We start from the raw sequence: 17193 nt of genomic DNA, 5'->3' as shown, positions 1-17193 counted from the left end.
AAGCATTTGCTAGTTAGGCTGGATTTGCCTTGAATATTATGTTTACCAGAATTTTCAAATCCAGTGAAGGAGAGAGTGTGTGTGTGTACAGTGAAACAGTAGCAGCTGAAAATGTAAATCAGACTTTTAAAATTAAAATTTTGGTGCTCTGAGGTTCTGAGTTTGTTCTCATAGTGGGTTTTTTCCCCCCTTTCTTTCAGCTTGAATCCCTGTTGCAGCTATGGCTCACATTAAGCCTGAATTCCAGCTCCTCTGGAAGTAAAGATAGTGGTGCTGATATTTTCCTTTATAATGCTAACCGAATACCTGTTGTTTCCTTAAACCAAGGTAAAATATATTAAATAAGGGAAATAAGTTTGGGTTTGGGGTTTTTTTTTAAATACTCAATTTTTGCTCATAAGCAAAAAGTATTGCAGTAAGTGTTTTTGCTAAGATCAGTGTTGAGATAATTTCTGTGTTCTTACTAAAGAACTTGTGGTCTTGTTTTCTTCTTAAAGTGGAAAATACATTGCTAGAGTGTAACCGAGAGTTGATTTGTTTAATTTTCATAAAATTAGTAGAAATTAAATGGTAAAATTTGTGGTTCTTAACTCAGAATTATTCCCAAGAGGACTTATTAAAATACACTTCTTAGACTGAGATGAACTGTGCAGCTGTATGCACTTTTCTGATGAATTTAATTTCCTTTATACCATGCTATGATCCCTCCCTTAACAAAGGGGTTGGCAGAGTGGGAAAGCTCCATTACTGTTGAGCATCAGACTAGTAATTCTAATACTTCTAGTATGAAGACATTCTGAATTTTTTTTTCTTGCACAACCTGGTACACTGACTTCCATGAGAACATTTGAAACCAGTTTCTTTGCATCATTTTCTTTGAGCTGTCCGGGTCTGTACGCTGTAGAGAGTTCAGTGGGCCAGTTCCTGTGAAGTGTTGGTGAGGTTTCTTTTCCTAATTTCATGCAACAGTGGTTGCAGGAACAGTGACAACACTGGTCAAAACAAAATGAATGCAAGGAACAATAATACTAATAACAATAATCAGCATAGCGCCTTGCAGTGAAAATTAGAAGTTTATAGTAATACCTTGAAGATTAAAACTTGGAAAAAACTGTTTTTCTTGACAGCTTCAGTAACTAGCTTCCTGTCAGTTCTGGCATGGTATCCTAATACTTTACTCCGGACGTGGTGCCTTGTGCTTCACAGCCTAACACTCATGACAAATATGCAGCTTAATGGTAAGTTTCTTTGGTTGGTTTTCTTATGTTTGACAGTTTTAGTGATATACAAATAAATGTTGATTCCATCAAAAGACTTTCAGAACATTCCTTTTGTCATGTTCGTGCTTTTGTTCTCCATTAACTTCGGGCTTTTCAAGAGTGAGCTCTTTGAATTGCTTGTACCATGGGAAACAGAAACCCTTATGGTAAAACAAAATGTCATTGTAAGTGAGTCGTCATTGTCTTCCAAAAAACGTTTTAGGACTAGCTAATGATCTCTGGGAATTAGTTTTGTAGTATGAGAAGAAATAGCAGAGAGGAATGATTAGGTTGCTGTGAATGAGATTGAAGTTTTTCTGACAGAGTAGGAATATTTTTGTAAATATGCAGGCACCAGTCACTGCTTTTATTAAGCTATCTGAAAATAAGCCCCCAGCAGCTGAATCTGTTAAAATAGAAATCCAGCCATTTCATTTCCCTATGCATACCAGTAATATCTCACATTCTCTATATTGCTCCATAACACACTAGAAATAATCTCACTTTGTGAATGAGATTTTGCCACAACACTGATAGAAATTAAAGTAGTTTTTAAATGTTGCCTATGTATCTTTTTTTCATATTCGCCATTTCAAGTCATTGACTTTAAGATGCACTTTGTTCTTAAAATTTTTACTTTCTGTCCCCTTTCTGTGATGATATATTTAGAAATCAGTCTCACAAAAATCTGCTGAAATTTTTGCCATCAGGTGAAGAAGTAGAGCTGTAAAAATCTAATGAAAGAGACTTATTATGCACAAACTGAGACTTCGCTCTTATTCTTAGTATCTGAGAACAGAACATGGCCTGATCTCTGGAATAACTGCCTTCAATTAACAAGCATGTGTGCTGTCAACTCTTGAGTCAGTTACACCTTATCAGAAGGGATGAACACATTCAGGCCTGTGGATGAATGTCCCTGTAACTCCCCCAGGGGTGTTGTACACCTGAAATGTGTACATGAAAGGGAGAACATTGACATGATGGCATTTATCAAAAAGCACTGTCCCACTTCTGCAGAATCTGTTTCATATCCTGCTTTTTTCAGGGTTTTGAACTGATTCAGTATACTACTACTGCAAGAGTAATACTTCACATTTAGTAAAGCTCATTTGTTTGGTCACTGAAGGGTGTATTTTAATTCAAATTCCAGTCTTCAGAGTTCTTATCTGTTAAGCTCCCTACAATTTTATTCTGATAAGTCATTGCATCTGCCAAGAACAAAAATACTGTGGTTGTTTACAGGTTGTTTACAGAACACTTGGTCTCTGTCTGACAAATTAAAAAATGCACTTGAGCCTTATTGAAGTGTTGGACTAAAGAAAATAGACAAATCAAAATGTCTGTATGTATTGCACCTACAAAATTAATATAGATTTTAAGGAATACTGCCTTAGCAAGCTTGGAACACTGATTGGGCAGTTATGGGGCTTTGTGTCTGTACTTAGTGGAAAACTCACAGTTATGGTCCTGAGTAAGCAGGTTTTGGTACCTGTTTTAGCTAAGACTATTTCCGCATCATGAAATAAATATAAGGGTTTTGCACTAAAAATACTTGATTTACACTTAATATTTAAGATTACACATGTAATTTTTATGTCTTTATTTTTAAGCTGGTCCAAGTAGTGCCATTGGAGCTCAGGAAAGTACTGCCCAGTTGTTGGTGTCAGATCCCAACCTTATTCATGTGTTAGTGAAATTTCTTTCTGGCACTAACCCTCATGGAACAAATCAACACAGTCCACAGGTAAGGAGCAATTAAAATAAGAGGAAAAACTTTTTGCAATAGGATTTCAAGGCGCTTGACAGAAATACGTGTTCATTCCCAATGTATTATATCCTTGTCTTGTTTCTTCTTCTAGTTATAGACTTAGTTGGTTCTGATGAGCAGCCATAGGGAAATTCATGTTGTTGATACACTCTCAGTAGTGCTGGTGTGTTTTCACAACTCTCTGGAGACTAGCCACAGGGAGAGGATGCCATATGTGAATGAAGTGTTCCATTCAGTTACTTTCCCAAAATCTTGTTGGGTTGGGATAAAAATGCCAACGAAGATTAAGTTTTAATATCTAAGAATTCCTGAATTTAAAGTTATACTTTCATTTTCTGCCTCTTTCTGAATTCATGTAGTATCTGCTGCCTCTCCTAATTTCAGTTAATGTTTTCTTGTTTTTGCCATCTTTGAAAAACCTACAAATAGTGTTTTGAAAAAAGCCCAAGTGAACTTAATTGTAGGTAGTATTTGCCAGGAGTCTCATTTTGGGAGACAGAAAACACCTGGTTTTCCTTGGGGTTTTTTTCCAGCAAATTTTCAAGAAAATACATAGTCCTTTCCAGGACGCTGCACAGTGTCATTGAAGTATTTACTTAAGTATGTAGTTTGTGAAAAACATTCACATTAGCACAGAAGTGGATTCTGTATGGAGTATAGTTTGCATTATTGAAAAGAGAGTCTCAACCTGAAAAACAAGTCTTAGGTAAAGAACTGATTTTCTTGCTTTTGACTCATGATTAATAATAGAAAAATATGTAATATAAATGGATACCTTTTAGTTCTGTAAAGATGCTCTAAACATTTTCAAAAAGTACATTAAGCTATGCAATACTTTCCTGTTCTTAGAAGATGTTAATGTTCTTGAAGACATTTCAGGTATATAAAATTCTTCCTAAAATGTCTTTTCTTCTAGGTTGGGCCAACAGCAACACAAGCTATGCAAGAATTTCTTACTCGATTGCAGGTGCACCTTTCTTCAACTTGTCCTCAGATGTTCAGTGAATTTTTATTGAAATTAATACATATACTTTCAACAGAAAGGTAAATCTTACACGTTTGTGTTCTTTCATACCCTCCTTTTCTTTAAAATCTGTGTGATTGTGAATCACAACTCAGATGTGTATGTGCCTTGTCATTCTGTAAGTTAGGTGTCAATGGAAATCATCATTGTTGCTGCAGCACAAGCAGCCGGCCTAGAGCTGCTCCTAGCACATGGAAAAATGCATCTGGAATTCACACACAGCTGTCTTTGTAAGAGAGTGTCAATAGAGGCACTGAAATGTTGGACTGATTTTATTTAAATCTTGTTGAAGTAATTTCCAAAGTAAGGACACTGTTGATGAGCTTATGTATTAAAAAAAGTATTCTGAGAGGTCTGAATTAATGAAAGATTCCAGAAATTCATAGGTTGTAAAAATGGTACAGATGTCTTTTCTCACATGGTAGGATGAGTTGTGAGATTGCATAATTCTATTTATGCGATATGCATTTTTATTGCTTTATCTTTGGTGGGTTTTTGTTCTCTCCACATGACAGTGGAAAACACTCTGTCCCAGTCTCCTGGGGCCTATTGATGCTCACTAGTGTAGAGAAGTGCCTCTGGCCAGGGAGAGAGAAGAGTTTATGGCTCATCTTTCACAGTTCTGCTTTTCAAGGCAAGGCTGATGGGCACAAGATTCTGTCTCCAGTGGTACACTGAAAATAAGGCAATTGTTTAGTCTGAAGTACACTAGAAAGCATTTCTTTCTGGTATTGATGTTATGCTTATCTCCAGACAGAGGCTTCTATAATTAGGGATGAGCTTCCTCAGTTCTGGGCTCCCAGTAGGTGGCACTTCGGTGTTATCTATTTAATCTTACAGAAAATGGTTTCTGCCTTCTCCAAGAGATTTTACCTTTGTAACTTAAATTATAGGAGTGGTGTTTATCAGGTTATATTGATGATCAGTGATTTCTATGAGACATGTCATAATACAATAAAATCATTAATTCACAGTGAATCTTGGAGTGTGTGTCTGCATGCCAGCATTTGTTTAAAACAAGCTAATGAAACCACTGAAAGTGTAGTTTTTGAAACACATTAGGGTTTTTTTTGTGAATTGCCATGATATGGAAGCAAAGCAGCAGGAGGGGATTTACATTGTTATTTCTAGGAACACAGATAATTATGGGACTGTACTGTGTCTGAGCATAAGATTAATTGTAAAGAAAAGCAGCATTTTACTGTTGGTATTACTTAAATTCCAAATATTTTTTCAGGGCTGTTTCTATAAACTGTTTTGTTCTGCATTTAATTTTAAAAGTTTGATTAAAATTAATCAGTGGGAAGAAAAAAATCCGTCATGATTTCCTGTTAGCAACTAAATAATCCTCATGATATTAAAGTATTATCTGGCTGCTTTCCATGAGGTTTTCTTGCATATGTAGGAAACCTTTCACCAAGAACTGAACAAGACTGTTCAGTCTGTATGTAGCCTGTTCCAAGTATTTACCTACAAAATTTTCTGAATTACAAAACTAAAAGATGAATCCTATCCTTTTTAAAAGTTAACCTCTTAATCCTTAGTGCTATCAGGAAGGTGGTGGCATGAGCAGGTTCTGCAGGCTGTTTAATGACCAGTATATTAAAAAATTACAGAAGCTTGATGTGGGTGGAAGATCAGATTTTGCTTCCACATGCATTTCTGAAAATAACTGGATTTTTATGTATTGGAAGTCTGGTGTGCTTTTGAATCCTTAAAATTGAGGACGAAGATCACACTCAAACAGCCAAACCTGTATAACTTGTAATATCTCTTTCTTCTTTTTTTTTTTCTTTCAGGGGTGCTTTCCAGACAGGCCAGGGACCACTGGATGCTCAAGTGAAACTCTTGGAATTCACCCTGGAACAGAATTTTGAAGTTGTATCAGTTAGCACCATTTCTGCAGTAATTGAGTCGATCACCTTTCTTGTGCATCATTACATCACATGTTCAGACAAAGTCATGTCTCGCAGTGGCTCAGACAGCTCTGTGGGTGCCCGAGCCTGTTTTGGGGGGCTTTTTGCCAACATTATCCGTCCAGGTGATGCCAAAGCAGTTTGTGGAGAAATGACAAGGGATCAACTCATGTTTGATTTACTAAAGCTGATCAACATTTTAGTTCAGCTGCCGCTTTCCAGTAACCGAGAATACAGTGCCCGTGTTCCAGTAGCAAGCAGTACTACAGACAGTGTGTCTGATGAGGAAAAGGTTTCGGGAGGCAAAGATGGCAATGGAAGCAACCCTAATACTCAAGGATCAACCGCATACGTGGCGGATTTGGTGTTGGCCAACCAACAAATTATGAGCCAGATTCTGTCTGCGCTTGGCCAGTGTAACAGCAGTGCTATGGCCATGATTATTGGTAGGTGTTTTCTGAGTAACATGGAAGGTCTTTTGGGTGGTGAAACGTTTAAAATTTCTGCAAACTCATAAGCTGGGTGTAGATGTGAAATAATGCATTACAGAAATGACAGGAAAAAAGTGACAGAGAAAAAGCTAAAGGGGAACAGATGCATGAAAAAAGCCCCTAACAGGAGGTGGGAGACAGTAATTGAAACCAAACGGGAATGTGTTTGACATTTGAATTTGCTGAATCGCATAATGCTTAACGTTAAAGGATCTCTGGATATTGTCTAATCCAGCCTTCCTGCACAAACTTAGAGCCTGCCTCAGTTGAGAGCAGGTTGCTCAGTACCTTGGTTCCTCAGCGGTGGAAACTCCACAACTGCTGTGGGCAACCTGTTATGTTGTTCAATCATTCTTAAAATAGAAAAAGCCTTTTTCTTATGTTTAAGTGGAATTAATTTCCTGTATTTCAGTCTGTGGCCATCACATGCCTCTATGTATGAATTAGGATGAGTCTTCTTTGTACAAGACATCTTACCTCAGTTGTTTGCTGGATTGGATGATTTTCCTTTTTTAAATCACATTGGAAAATACAAGTTACAATTGTGTCTCTTTCATAGAATACCTAAACTTTTCCTCTGTTTCACCAGAAATTGCGTTAACATTAACGTCATATTCTAGGAGTTGCAGTCATATATTTGTGAGTGGGATCTTCCTGCTATGAATTAGTAAGGGAGATGATGATACTTAGAAAGCAAAGCTGCTGTTTGTCAGACATTTATCTGAGGTGCATTTTTTTAGACAGACTGCCTATTTTTGTGACTTACTTTGTGCCGTGATGGTGGCATAGAATTTATTTACACAAGTTAAACCACTGGCTTAAATACCATGGATTTCTCCATGTGCAAAAGATTTTGCAGGAGGATAGACCAAGACGTGCACTCCATTTCAGGTGTAATATTTGTAAAATTTGGTGCTCTTTATAGTGATTTTCTTGCTTGAAGGAAGTTGCTCTGGCCTTTTCTGTGCTGCCTCTTTTAAGCAGATATAAAACTTAACCTATGCTGTTATCAGGAAACAGTTACTTGTTCAGTGAGCCCTCATGAGTATTAGACCAGTGGTTTATTGCAGCATGAAAGCAATTGAGGAAAGGTAGTTATCTCTTAGGTAGTAAAATTAAACAGGAGGTAAGATTTGACAAGCCGGGATTGTGCTGTTGGAACCTTCCTGAAATTAATTCCAGAGGATCTCCTTCATCACTTTGGGTAGTTGATGTCATATTGCAAATCCTCTATGAACACTGAAAGTAGTTTGTTCTGGGAATGGTGGTTTGTTGTGAGTATGTGTTTCTTTAGAGTGAAATTCAGATAGTCTTCTCAACTTTGATGTCTTTCTAAACCACTGATTTTTGTCTGGCAGTTGTTTTGCATTTTTTTAAGGGCAATTTGGAAAGATAGTTTTTTCAAAATGTTTTTCATTGAAATTAGTGTTCTGGGTCAGCTGATCCCTTTTAATGGATTGTTCTTCCAAAGGGTTTTTAATACAGGTTATTGAAAATAATCTTTCCATGTATTTTGGGAAGATGTAATACAGCTATTTGTGGGTTTAGTTCCTTCAAGAAAAACTATATTAAACTCTCTGAACTATTTCTGTGAAAAAACCATTTTGCAGGACTGCAGCCAGTGTTACACAGGATCCAACAATCAGTTAACAGCATATAATAATAAATATGTAGTAACTAATGCAGTTTGGAAAGGTGCTACCAGGATAGGTAAACAAGAAGATGTCTACAAATGTTACTGATAGGTAGTGGCTCTTGTGTCAAAATTTATGCTAATAGTGTTCATTTACTGCATCTGGCAATCCAGATGGTCAGGATCCAGGATGGCCCTGAGGAATTCAGTTGCCACATGAATTTTAAACTTTTTTTGTTCTGTTTTTCCTTTTATGACCATTGTGTCTGTTCCATTAGGGTTTTTTGCTTTGTAAATGACAAACTGTGCAAATCATACCAGTAACAGTATTCACCTCCTGTCCTATCTTGTCCTCACCTGAAGGTCCTCCCTCTCAGCAAATCCAGCTTACATTCATTCCATTGAACTCTTCTAGGCTAGACAGAGTCTGGATCTTGGGACTACTTTATTTGTTCCTCTGCATGCATTGCTTATCAATATTTGCTTTCTTGATAGTTTAAAGATGGCCAAAGTGCAACACCTGGCAGTTAGACTGCCAAAAGGTTTCTTTAAGACATGCTGCAAAGATCACTTGAGCACATTGATTTTGATTATTATTTGTTTGTACAGTTTCTCTAAATGGGACAGGATTACTCTGTGGTTGTCAAACATTTAAATCTAAGACCACTTTTAACAGCTCTTCCAGATCCCAGTCTTATGATTTGTAAGGCAGTTGTATTTATGGAAGTAGTCTCTTCCATGGGAAGGGTAGTGTTTTGCTTACTGTCTGTAACCTCAGCAATGTATAGTCAGTATTGCTGATGATTAATATTCAAAAAATTGTAATGAATAAATCCTGAGCTTTAATAGTGAGAATCAGAATTCCAGGAGAGGTATTTCTGATAGAAATGTGTGTGTTAACGTGTGTTAAATGTTTGTGGCAGCACAAGGAAACTTTATTATTGTCAGAAAATGATCAATCTTAAATGTCAGTTGATTCTAGCTAAGAGTGGTTTCAATCCTTGTAGTTACCCTGTTTCCTTCACTATTTATACTCATTTTTATGGTCTGATTTGATTTAAATTTCCTGACTTCCTGGGTCAAGTCTTCCTATTTATACATATCTGGGAGCACTAATTGTAAGTTATATGATACTGGAAACTTTTCCATTTTTACTTTGTAAAATCCATGTGAGCATTTTAATATTCTGCAGTTCTCTTATGTGCTATTAATGGTTTGTTAGGTCTCAGTTTATGACCTTTGAACGGTCTTCTTTCGTTTAGGTGCAAGTGGCTTACATCTGACTAAACATGAGAACTTCCATGGTGGCTTAGATGCAATATCAGTTGGAGATGGGTTGTTCACTATCCTGACAACACTTAGTAAGAAAGCAACAACAGTTCAAGTGATGCTTCAGCCTATTCTTACCTACATGGCCTGTGGGTACATGGGAAGGCAGGTAAGTTCCCTGAGGCTTGCTGTCCTTCAAAGTAGTTGATTCTGTAATCAGTAGTAAGGTCAAAAAACTAAAGTATTGTTATGTAAAAGAAATGTTAACATTTGTACAACCTCACTTCATTTGGGTGCTGAAGTTAGGAAGCCTCTCTCTGTTGCCTGTGGCAGAGGGAAGGAATTTTCTCTAAGGACATTTTGACATTCCTGTAAATGTTTCTGACTAAAGGCTTGAAGATGGAACAAATATTTTATTATGTGCAAGTGAGAAGCACATTTATTGGGGCTCTTTTAATGCTCAGTACTCATATTTCCATGAAGATGCTCATCCCCTGAGTTTGAGCTTTTCCATACCCCAAACACTTTGCCTGCATAAGGAATTGAACTATGTGGAACATGGTATTGTATATGGTGGCAGAGAGGTCACCTGTGGTGGCATTTCTTCCCTGGTAGTTTTGTCTGCTCAAAAGGGAGGCTGAGAGCTGTTATTTGAATGTCTACTGTATTAATTTTGTATGAAACCATGTATTTCTTAATTGATTTTCTTCTAGGGTTCTCTTGCCACATGTCAGTTATCTGAGCCACTGCTCTGGTTCATTTTACGAGTGTTGGATACAAGTGAGGCACTGAAGGCGTTCCATGATATGGGTAAGAATGTCTTTTCTCCAGCCACATCAAATAAAAAGTTTGGTTTAGATTTTTTTGGCACTTAAAGAATACATATATGTGTCAACAAGGCCAGGTAACTAAATAGGCCTTTGCTTGTGTGTAATCTGTTGTGTGCTTCTGAGCAGTATTTTCTTCTATCTGCCCACATTATACACAGGTGGTGTTCAACTTATCTGTAACAACATGGTAACAAGCACAAGAGCTATTGTCAACACAGCAAGAAGCATGGTTTCAACTATTATGAAATTCCTGGATTCTGGTCCCACCAAAGCAACAGACAGCAGTTTGAAAGCCAGAGTGCTCGCTTCTGAGCCTGATAATGCTGAAGGAATCCACAATTTTGCACCTTTGGGTGAGTAATGCTTCCTTCTCTTCAATTAATATCTACTAGTCATTTCAATGTGTTTCAAGTTCTTAACAAAAAGTAATACAATAATATCAAATGTTCCAATACTACTAAATCTTCTTTTGAGAGGGGTTGCTGGTGTTTCAAGGTTACGTTGAGGGATGAGGTTAGTCCCCTCCACCACAGGTAATAAGACCTCATGTGGACAGGGGAGAGGAGGAGAGGGAGTGAACCGTGTCTGATGAAGTCATGCATCAAAGTGAACCCCTTTCTCCTCCCCTAGAGGATGCCTGCTTCCAGCTCACCATCTGCCTTAGATGTAATAAGACTCAGTAACTTCTTTTAAGGCGCATCAATTGTGAGGGAGTTCATACAGAGTCATGGCTTGGTGGGATGCCTGAGCTCTGTGAAGCTGGAGCATAAGACTGATATTGCTGATGATGCTCTCATGTGGCCTTCATGAGCATTTGTTAGAACTGCAGTGCTGTTCTGATATCAATACAATGGCTGCCAGTTAAGTAAAATGTGTGTGTTGTAAGAGGTAGTGGTACTGCAATATCTTACAAAGGCTTTCCTTTTCTGTACTAGTGTCTTTGTTTTCTGTGGCTGCCCACTAGCCTGGTGCAGCCTTGAATGTATTCATACAGTTTGTATCACTGACAAGAGGGGATTAATTTTAAAATTTCTGGAGAGGTTGTTGAATGAGAAAGCAGTCCAGTCAGTCCTGTGATTCAAATTTAAGAGTGTCAAAAATAATGGCATTGTGAAAGACAATAAAAAGAGGTTTATTTGGTAGAATAGGGGCCACTGGAAATCTTCTACTTTGCTCTTCACAAGTGTCTAAATGGTAAATTTAGGAATCCTGCAAATGTTCATTCTTTATTACTTTAAATAGTAAAAATCCTAAGCATGTATGGTGGTAGGTTCTTGCCTACCTTATCTTCCAGCTTACAAGGTGCTGCTCCTTGATATTCTGCAATGAGGGCATCTCTCTTAATATTTGACTTTCAATCAGGAGTGTATTTTTAAAATTAACCTTTTGGTTAATAAACCCTCACTTATTACATTCTAATTCCCATCATTTGGTAGTCTACATAGTACATTTTGATTCTCATTACATGGTTATTTTCTGAGATGGGCTTAATTCATTTTGGGATGAAAGTTTATCCATGTCCAGCTGCTGTTAGGCATTTAGTGGTGGGGTCAGGCTATGGCTACTTTACAGTAAAACACCCCAAGTACCTGGAGTTTGGAACAGCTCACATCTGGTCTTGTATGCCCTGTAACCTCCTAAAGAAGACAGCCTACATCTTCCTTCGTCATTCTTAACTTATACTAGGAGTAGAAAAAGAAGCAGCAACCTGTGGTCAGGTTTTTTTTAGAATAACCAGAATGACCAGTATCTAAAGAAGGAAGCTCAATATATGTTCTTTATTTCTTGAAACATTTCATTGTAGCTTTCAGCTTCTGGTGTCTTTTTTAGAAAAGGGTTTTCATGTGAAACCTTTTTAAGGAAAAAGGGTTGCAGAGGTTGGTTTTTAAGTAATTTATGTTATTTTTATTTTAGTATTTAAAATGTGTTAACTCTGAATTAACTGAGTTCAAGTTCTAAGTATGCTGTTTAACCTGCACTTTTCTATTTGGTTTGTTTTTGTCATGTACTCTTGAGCTCTTGAGAGTAAGTTTAGAATTTCGGTAGCAATTATCCTGTAGCAAATTTCAAGGACATACATATGCATGTGGATATGTAAACTGCCTATTTAAAACAGTTCAGAGTAAAAGAAAAGTAACTGGGCAGTGAGCATTAAAATGGGATATTATTGATAAAGCAAAAGAGATGAGGCAGGAAAAAAAAAGGTGTTTTCCACAGTTCAGGTTGTAAATCAATCTGATTTTTATTAATAAACATTACTAATCATCGTTAATGGTGCTGTTTTTGAAGGTTCAATCACCTCAAGCAGCCCCACTGCCCAGCCTGCTGAAGTGCTGCTGCAGGCTACTCCTCCCCACCGACGGGCTCGCTCTGCTGCATGGTCATACATATTTTTACCTGAGGAAGCTTGGTGTGATCTCACAATTCACCTTCCTGCAGCTGTGCTGCTCAAGGAGATCCACATCCAGCCTCACCTGGCCTCTCTGGCAAGTAAGTAGATTCACTGATGTTGATGCCAGTTCAAAAATGTGAAGGTTGGGATACAATACAAAGAGTGTAATCAGTGGAACTAAAGCTGGGAGGTTGTTTGAGTAATGCCTGTAAAATAATTCTGCTTTCCTTGAGAATGGAAGTCCCTGCCTGTGCTTGTTTTCTAGCATAGTAGATGTCATGTGCCATTCATGTTAAATATGTCAAAAAACTTTGTCATGCTCACCAAAACTTTGCCCAGTGAGAAAGGGATATTGGTCAAGGCTCTTCAGGCAAAATGCTTGTGTATGGTAGTTGGGAAAAAGCATGAGATTTTCAGCTCTTGCTGTTGTAACCCAGGTAGGGAAACTGTTTTCTGTAACAGGACTTTTCTTCCTCTGAAGTCTTTGAAATAAACTGTATATACCATGTATCAAAATGCTTGTGCTTTTTAACATGTGCCATCTCCCAGGTCAAGTTCTCCAGCTGCAGTTCTGTAGTAGTGTCTGCCTGAGATAATTTCAGTCATTCTGTTCTCTGAATTTTAAGTGTTGACCGCGTATCCATGATGAAGATAAACTGGGACAGATTTTAAAATAGTGTTAAACCTTCTTATCTTACTCTGTAGCTTGCCCTTCATCAGTATCTGTTGAAATAAGTGCAGATGGTGTCAATATGTTACCTTTGTCAACTCCTGTTATCACGAGTGGTCTCACCTATATAAAAATCCAGCTGGTAAAAGCTGAAGTTGCCTCAGCTGTCTGCCTTCGTCTCCATCGCCCTCGGGATGCCAGCACCCTGGGGCTCTCCCAGATCAAACTGCTGGGCCTCACTGCCTTTGGAAACACCTCCTCTGCCACCGTCAACAATCCCTTCCTTCCCTCTGAGGACCAGGTCTCCAAAACAAGGTGAGGCTCCTGTGTCAGGGGACAGTTTGTTTGTCAGGGGCCAGTTCATGGTTTAGGGTTTGGGTTTTTTATGGTGGTTTCTTCTCTGAGTCAGATCTTTCAGTAGCAAACTCTTCCTGGTTTTCTTTCTCAACATGAAGAGAAATATTAGCAGTACTTCTGCCTTCCTTAGTAGTGTGCTTAGGCTGCAAGTGTAAAAGGGAATGTTTTGTCCCTGCAATGGTGAGAGAATATAAAGCACAGGAAAGCATTTTGAGTTGCATTTGTGTTTTTAATGGGTAGGCAGTTGTCAAAAAAAATGGAGTGCCAAAATACTTCTTATCCTTACAGAAGTCAACGGTGTTACATAAGTGTTGTAGCAGGAGTAGAAATAGAATAGTGGAATGTTTTGTGGAAGTCATATCCAATATTGCTGCTTGCAAACATTTCAGAAATAGGAGCTGAAAGTTCTTATGATTCTGGCATATCAGCAAGATTTCTTTTCAAAAGCATTTATTTGGTTAGGTGGCATTTTGAATTTCTTACTCATTTTAAAAATAAAAATAAATGAATACTTAAGGAATTTTCTTACAGTGTCAGCATTTTCCAACTTGGAATGTAATTTACTGGATGGATTTTTTAGATTTCCTGGTTTTTAAATTGAGCTTACTAAATTGTAAAAACACATTAATTTTAAATATTTCATCTTTGAACCTTGATGTTTATAAATTTGAAGAGCGCATGGGAAAGTTTAAAAAAAACCTTTCTTTTGCAGAGAAAAAATTTGAGAGCATAAGTAAATTTGGAGAACATGAATACTTTCAATGTGTATTTATAAAAGCTGTATGACTGAAATTGCTCTTTGGTGTTAAATAGCCATGAAGAAAATTACTATAGGCAAATTATACTATATTTTTACTTAAGAAAAGGTTATAATAAAGTCACACAAGAATAACCAGTATCTAAAGAAAGAAGGTCAATGTATGTTGCTCATTTCTTGAGATGTTTTATTGTAGCTTTCAGCTTAATGTTGTAAGTATCTCAGTAAAACATAGTAGTTTTACTATAGTAAATAGTAAATAGTTTTTGATAGTAATGTGAAACATATTCAATAAACTTGGCATAAATTTTATTTTAGACATAACAGAGAACTTATTATTTTTTAATTGGTGAATCCAATTGATTTATGAGTAAATGATTTCTAAAATTAAATTGTAAGCATAATTTAGGATGTATAATAAAGGTTGGATTTCTTAAAACTGTGGTCAGGGTTAGTTGTGGAAACAACCTGCTAGTTTAGAACTTGTCAGTGAAAGATGCCATTTATTTCACATACAGCTTAGATTGCCATCTTGTTCATGATTCTAGTTTAAATAGTATTGTGGTGTAAAGTCTAATAGATGTGTTTCCAAAGTGATTTGATTACAATAGGTTTATTTCTCAGGATTTATTATTAAAAGAACTTCTGAATGATTTTGTCAAAGAATGTGAGACATAATGGAAATACAGTAGCTAACACATTTTTGATTTCTGTGCTTTTTCTATATGTATTTTAAGTCAGGTTCCCCAGGGTTCACTGTAGTTTATTGTAAATATGTATGATCCTAAAAGTTTGTAATGTCAGGGAAGTTGTGCAGGTATAGAGACATAATGGAAATATAGTAGCTAACACATTTTTGATTTCTTTGCTTTTTCTATATGTATTTTAAGGTTCTCCAAGGTTCACTATAGTTTATTGTAAATATATATGATCCTAAAAGTTTGTAATGTCAGGGAAGTTGTGCAGGTATATAATTTTAGTGCCAACTACTGTTGCACTTTCACTCATTTTGATGTAAATAAAAAACAATACACAAGCAAATAAAACCCAAGAAAGAAGAAAAAAACCAACAATCAATAAAAACCAAACCTGCCCCATACCCATCCCCATATATAAACACATTCCCTTTCATCCTTCCTTCAACAAGGAAGAATTTCTTCCTGTTGGAAGAAATGTGTGTGAAACAACAAATCTTGAAAAACCTTAGTAATAAAACTTACAGGCTCTTAAGACTCTTTTTGCCCACAGAGCCTGCCTTTCTTATAATCTTAATCCAATGATTGCAACAGCATTACTAATGTGTATTTCATTGTGGTCTTAAATTCAGTCATTTGTTTTGCTCAGATGATGTTTGATCATGTCACAGAAGTTTCCTGCAGTACTTGTCCTGTAATCTAATACACGTAGCTGTGCTACAGATAAAAAATAATACAATAAAATAATACATTAGCTCACTTTTCTGTTTTCCTTTTCAGTATTGGATGGTTAAGATTATTACACCACTGCCTCACTCACATAAGTGATTTGGAAGGAATGATGGCTAGTGCTGCAGCACCCACTGCTAATCTGTTGCAGACATGTGCTGCTTTACTAATGTCCCCTTACTGTGGCATGCATTCTCCAAACATCGAGGCTGTGCTGGTGAAAATTGGGCTTCAGTCCACCAGAATTGGCCTAAAATTGATTGACATTCTTCTAAGAAACTGCTCAGCATCGGGGAGTGATCCTGCAGGTGAGTGCAGTGTATTTCTTTTCAGTTGTTGCTTAAAAGCACTGCTTGTATAAAAGTACAAATACAGTATATCTGCATGTTGCTTTCTGATTCTGAACCTGGGCTGCTAGAACTTGACATTGTGCTTTGTTGGGCTTCTAAGTATCACAGTCTTTGTATATGGGTAGTCCTGCCGTGATAAAGGAGTGCAGCCAGGGTTGTTTGGTTTTTCATAATTAGATGGGTTTTGAAGAAGTGTAGGATGCACAGTGTGTCCTAAAATAAAGAGAGAGCACTGCCACAAATGCTGCTAAGGAAAACTAATGCAGCAGAATTTGTGCAGCAATAGTCTGTAGGACAGTATGAATTCTGAATAGCACTAAGCATTAAAAATATTTATGTATGGAGGTATATAATGAAGATAAAACTACATTCTATGTCCCATAGTGAAATTTTGCAGAAGCTGTTGTGTTAGTGCACTGGGGGTTTTGTATTTATGGTTTTATACCACTCTGCTGTTTTGTACCTTCTAAATGAAAGAAAACAAACCAAATTTTTCCTGGTTTGAGACTGCTAACAGAAAACACTCTTTTAAAAATGGCTTCTGTAACTACTTTGCCATGAGTTAGGGTTTCAACATAGGCTCCTGTGATTTGCTGGAATGTTGTTAGATAGGAAAGTACTTTCTGGCAGGGCAGAGGATGAACACAGTGAGGAGGAGCTGAATAGGAAATAATCTGTGGAAATCTTCAGCTGTAATCCCATTGATGAAAATTGGAGTTAAATAAGACACTTTGAAAACACTGTCTACTTCTGCCAAGCAAGAGGTTTGACAGCTCTATTGGAATTAGTCATGTCTTTTTTGGAATATGTTGAGGAAAGCCCTACTATGTCAACCTCTAAGTCCTGTATCTGATGAATATTGTAATGGCTTTTTCCTTGCATAGTAAAGCTTACATTGGACATACAAAATGCCCAGTTTTGGGACAGTGGTGTGTCTAGAAATTTCATTCTTATGTTAATGGGAAAGCTTAATTCAATGTTAATATTGCAATTCCGTAATAATGTCATTAATACACTTAAAAAATATGTATGTAAGTACTTCTATTATTT

General features: G+C 37.0%; 1 protein-coding gene across 6 annotated transcripts in view; it reads left to right on the top strand.

Annotated features, from left to right (window-relative positions):
- Positions 1 to 17193, top strand: part of BIRC6 (baculoviral IAP repeat containing 6) — a 174457-nt gene that overhangs the window by 77332 nt on the left and 79932 nt on the right. For all 6 annotated transcript variants that reach the window (XM_039718798.1, XM_039718795.1, XM_039718797.1 and 3 more), the window contains 11 exons: positions 201 to 327; positions 1128 to 1238; positions 2873 to 3006; positions 3947 to 4074; positions 5854 to 6416; positions 9357 to 9532; positions 10077 to 10173; positions 10352 to 10546; positions 12483 to 12683; positions 13291 to 13570; positions 15845 to 16101. In XM_039718798.1, the coding sequence (XP_039574732.1) occupies positions 201 to 327; positions 1128 to 1238; positions 2873 to 3006; positions 3947 to 4074; positions 5854 to 6416; positions 9357 to 9532; positions 10077 to 10173; positions 10352 to 10546; positions 12483 to 12683; positions 13291 to 13570; positions 15845 to 16101 (2269 nt within the window). The remainder of the gene's footprint in view (positions 1 to 200; positions 328 to 1127; positions 1239 to 2872; positions 3007 to 3946; positions 4075 to 5853; positions 6417 to 9356; positions 9533 to 10076; positions 10174 to 10351; positions 10547 to 12482; positions 12684 to 13290; positions 13571 to 15844; positions 16102 to 17193) is intronic.

This window comes from Passer montanus, unplaced genomic scaffold (genome assembly GCF_014805655.1).
Source record: "Passer montanus isolate IOZ18808 unplaced genomic scaffold, ASM1480565v1 scaffold40, whole genome shotgun sequence".
NCBI lineage: Eukaryota > Metazoa > Chordata > Aves > Passeriformes > Passeridae > Passer > Passer montanus.
This window is presented reverse-complemented; position numbering and strand designations above follow the sequence as displayed.